Source organism: Limulus polyphemus, unplaced genomic scaffold (genome assembly GCF_000517525.1).
Source record: "Limulus polyphemus unplaced genomic scaffold, Limulus_polyphemus-2.1.2 Scaffold345, whole genome shotgun sequence".
NCBI lineage: Eukaryota > Metazoa > Arthropoda > Merostomata > Xiphosura > Limulidae > Limulus > Limulus polyphemus.
The window spans coordinates 230,996-235,609 of record NW_013665955.1 but is presented as its reverse complement, the minus strand read 5'-3'; the positions used below and the strand labels follow the sequence as shown (position 1 = coordinate 235,609).

General features: G+C 31.8%; 1 protein-coding gene across 1 annotated transcript in view; it reads right to left on the bottom strand.

Annotated features, from left to right (window-relative positions):
• The window catches only part of LOC106457552 (protein lap4-like), a 110,842-nt gene that overhangs the window by 18,493 nt on the left and 87,735 nt on the right, over positions 1-4,614 (bottom strand). Inside the window, exon 30 of the mRNA XM_022383549.1 lies at positions 617-814. Within this exon, the coding sequence (XP_022239257.1) occupies positions 617-814 (198 nt within the window). The remainder of the gene's footprint in view (positions 1-616; positions 815-4,614) is intronic.

The window sequence follows — 4,614 nt, the reverse complement described above, 5'->3', positions numbered from 1 at the left end:
TTCGACAGTCAACAGAATCATCGTTCAGTTCAGGAAACACGGCAAGGAAACAACTGAGCAGCATCAGGGTCATGAATTTGGTAACTGAACACTGCACATTTTACTTGCACTAAAACTATGCTAATAATGTGTGTGATGTATGAATATATATATATATTTCATACAACTGGTTTTATTCTTTTCTTTCAACTTTTACAGTTACTTAGAATTATTTTCTCGTTACAGAACTCATTTCACAGATTTCACTACCCTTCAGCTCTTCCTATTTTCACTGTGTTTCTTTTCACCATGTATACTGATGTATTGTACATTAAAATATTTCTTTAAAACAGGTGGGAAATATTACTTTATATATTAAGCTCCATTTATAATTTAATATTAACTAGTATTTAAAGGGGCTTTTAATTTGTTAATAAAATAGGTTTTATATTCCAATCTTATTTCATTGTTACCCGATTAAAAAGAATAAACTTTAAAAAAATGCATCTTTTAAACTTTTTAAGTGAGGAAGCTAAAATACTAAGTAAAATAAAAAGTGCTTGAACTTTACTATTTAAGAATTATGTATGTAGTGATATAGAAATATTTTACAAATCCAAGAACAATTTTTTTTTACCTGTTGGGAAACTGAAGTGTTCTCATCTTCTCGGCCCATGGATAGCATGGGCTGAGCAGATTTTGTATCACTCAGCGAGCTCTCACTGCTTGCTGTATTGTAGCAATCACAAACTATCATCTGCACTGTTTCTCCAGTATTGTTTAGGGTATGTACCGCTTCTTCGTATGAAGCCCCAATCAATGATACACCATTAATCTGTAACAAATATATTACTGAACTAGAGTATATATTATTATATAGTGCTTAATAGCTTGTCTCCAAATTAACAGCCATGGGTTATTTTATCAGATATATTTGTTGGATTTTCCTTTATAAATAAACTGACAATGAATTTGTTTTGACCTTTTGTTTTAGGTAGCATTTCAAGAGCATGGTTATCCATTTTGTTTTTTCATTTCCTCGACTAGGTATCAAATCCAAGACTTCCCCAACACCCACTGAGTTAAAGGGAGAACCTTTACAGTGTCAGTGGTCTTGGGTTTAGATCTTGCTCGAGGGAGACAGAAAAACAACAACAAATAATTCGATTACCATGGATACATCACCACAAGATATCTGAACCATTTATTTTTAAATAATTTATTTCAAAATTATTTTTTTTTCAAATAACATATTAATCAATCCAAACATAAATAAACTGTAAATATTAAAAGTCTAAATCACCGACTAGAAAAAAAAAAGGTTTGTGCACTTCTTGATCAGTTTCTTACAAGAAACATTTTCTGGATCCTTTTCCATGGTATAGTATACACTTTCTACAGAATCTAAAGACTTTGATACTTGTTTCATGTTTAAAGGAGCAGTATAATGTGCCTTAAGGTGCAGAGCATGTTGCAGCACATTTTCCTAAAGCACAAATTAATATCTTAACTTTCTCTAATTAACATTGCAAGAAAATAAAGTATATTTATGTTTCTAATGTACTTAAACATCGTCAAACAGCCCAGAATAAATAATTTATGAAAATTAGTTTTAAAGATGGTTTCATTCATTTTAACAACGAATTTCTGTATTTCACTTCTGAGATGTACATATCCAGTATTTCCTCAACTCACTGTTGTATGAGGAATCAAATGGTCTTGTTCAACCCCTAATCTGAAATGAACTGGAAGAGATACATACAGTAATTTTTGTTTTGCTTTGGTAGATGAGAAATTTGTTTATAAGCTTTGCCTAAGGCAGTTCCCAACTTTGGGTCCCCCGACCCCTTGGGGGGGGGGGGGTGTCTATGAGCTATTTTCTTCAATTAAGTAATGCATGGAAGGACACAGAATAATAACACGTAAAAAGATGAAACTGTACTATAACTGTCACAATTTTTCTGGCTCTTGAAGTATGTGACAAAAGCCATTAAAACAAGTTAATTATTAGTTAATAAAAACACTTTGTTGGGTAGATGTCATTCTTCAAAAACATGGGGTCTGTGGGGAAAAAAATAAATAAAAGAAGTCGTCCTTGGTGGTGAAAAGGCCATGGTGTTATTGTAATATAATATCTATAGAGATTCTTGTGAAGCCAGTAATCATTGAGAACTGTAAGGACAACAAGCAGGTTTTCTGTCAAGACTGCACATATCTTGGAGGACAGATTCAATGCTTACTTCCAAGTGTAAGATAGAAAAATGCTTACGTGCTATCAGTGCAACAGATGTAATTGCAATCATGACAGGATACCAGTTACAGAGGAAGCAAACCAGAAAAAAAAATGCCAAGCTACATTTTTATTGGTGCTAATAAAAATGCCAAACAGTTAAAGAGAAACTTCCACCTACTGTCCAGGTATGTTCAGAAGATGTAGTAGGCAAGAGTACTTAATTTTGTGTGAATAGAGAACCACTATGACAATAGAAAAAGACACAGAAAAGACTCATCAGACCAAGCCCTACAGATCACTATATTTTATTTGAACTTTTCTGGATCTCATGTGGACCCAACTTTGTTACTAAAATATAAACAAGGGATCCAGTTCACTCAGAGATTTGTTGTTAAAATGTTGTAACTCCAACAAAGAACGAAGAAAAAAAAGATACGTAGTATTACATAAATTGCTCTAAAACCCCTAAGTTTTCAGATATAACTGACAAACCACTCAAAAGTACACTTGAAACTCGTTAAACACTATTTTGTGGTGTGTTGTTTCACAATGGAAAATCTACAGTTCTTTTCACCGTCAAGAAAATCAAAACAGTCACTTTAACAGCTGAACAGGTACCTGATGATGATGTAATCTTGTCGAAAAATTGTACATTTATAATAAAGTTTTCTTCATTATCCATTCAAGCCATCTCCAAACTTTTATTTTCTGAAAAATGGATTCCTCATCATTAAATCTACTATATTTATGTTAATGAAATCTGGCAAGCTTTAAGTAAACATTAAAAGTATGTTGTATAAAAAAAAAATAAGAATTTCAAATAAAGTATTTTGACTTAAGATTTATTTGGCTGTGTATTTGCTCATTTTCATCTGATAGTTTCATATTTCATTCACTCTAGAATCTCTCAAATAAAAATCAAGCATATTGTTTGGTAAAATTTTGTATTCTATCTCTAGTTTTCTTTACTTTAACACTAACTATAGCAAAATCATCAGTAGCAAAAGTTTAAAAATATAAAACAAAATCAAAGGTATGTTTTTTTTTCTAACAAAGTAGCAAATCAATAATCACCCAGTGAAACCTTAGTGCCAGTTATGGGTAAAAAAAGTATCGAGCTACATCATACGACATGGATGGCAACTCGTGTGCATTCCTTGAGAAGAATTCTTTGCATTTAAGTTTCCTCTTTATCTATCCTAATAAAGTTCTAATTTTTACAATTTAGCTATTTTATTTAAAAAATACATAACAATAAATAAAAGATATTCATAAGAACCAGGAAATTTTATACTTACTTTAGCCTTGAGGCCTTTAGCACTCGGGTGCATGGTTTAGTAAGCATATTTATTTTTCACTATGTTGATTGTCCAAAAATAATTAACGTAGCTTTCAAATGTCTATTTTAGAACACCATAAAATACATCAGAAATAAGATAAGAATATCCAAAAACTGCTATAATTTATCTGGCTTTCTAACTAACCTATAAATAGATTTAAAAAATATCATTACTTCATGAAGCAACATCTTCAGTTCAAACACAATGAGCCTCATGGAGACATATTAGGCTTTATCACTAAAACAAGAGAAACAATTACATAGTGTAGATAGAACTTGCTTTTTATACTGATTATAAGCACATCCAATAGAGGATATGGGAAGGGTGTATCAATTTGACTTGAGCAAGTAAAGTGATATCTCAGTAAAGCAAGAAGACCTTGAAATTTTACATTCTGGCTTGTCAATATCTATAAGCACGTGTTTCCAATTGGCTGAGAATCTGAAGCCCTTTTAAGGGAAGAGAAAAAAAAAGTCTATAAACAAGAAGTGTTATGACTGAGAGTACAAACTGAGGATATATTTAAATATTTCCTTTAAAAATAAAGATATGAAAACTTGTATACAAATTTGAGTTATATACAATGTTTAGATGCCAAGTTTACTTACATGCATTAAAAATAAAGTAGTTTAACTCCATCATCTCCACCCATATACTTATGCATGCTAGACATCATCTCCATCCATATACTTATGCATGCTAGACATCATCTCCACCCATATACTTATGCATGCTAGACAGTCTCCACCCATATACTTATGCATGTTAGACATCATCTCCACCCATATACTTATGCATGCTAGACATCATCTCCACCCATATACTTATGCATGCTAGACATCATCTCCACCCATATACTTATGCATGTTAGACATCATCTCCACCCGTATTTATATAGATACGTCATTTAAGTGCTTCGTGCATGATTTGTTATGGTCAAAGTGTTGCTAACATGATAGAAGTAAACCCATGGATGATAAGGGGTTAATTGAATTTTAAATACTAAACTCTTGTAAAAAGGTACAGGACATGTGAACTTTGACCCATAGGATTAAAAGAGTT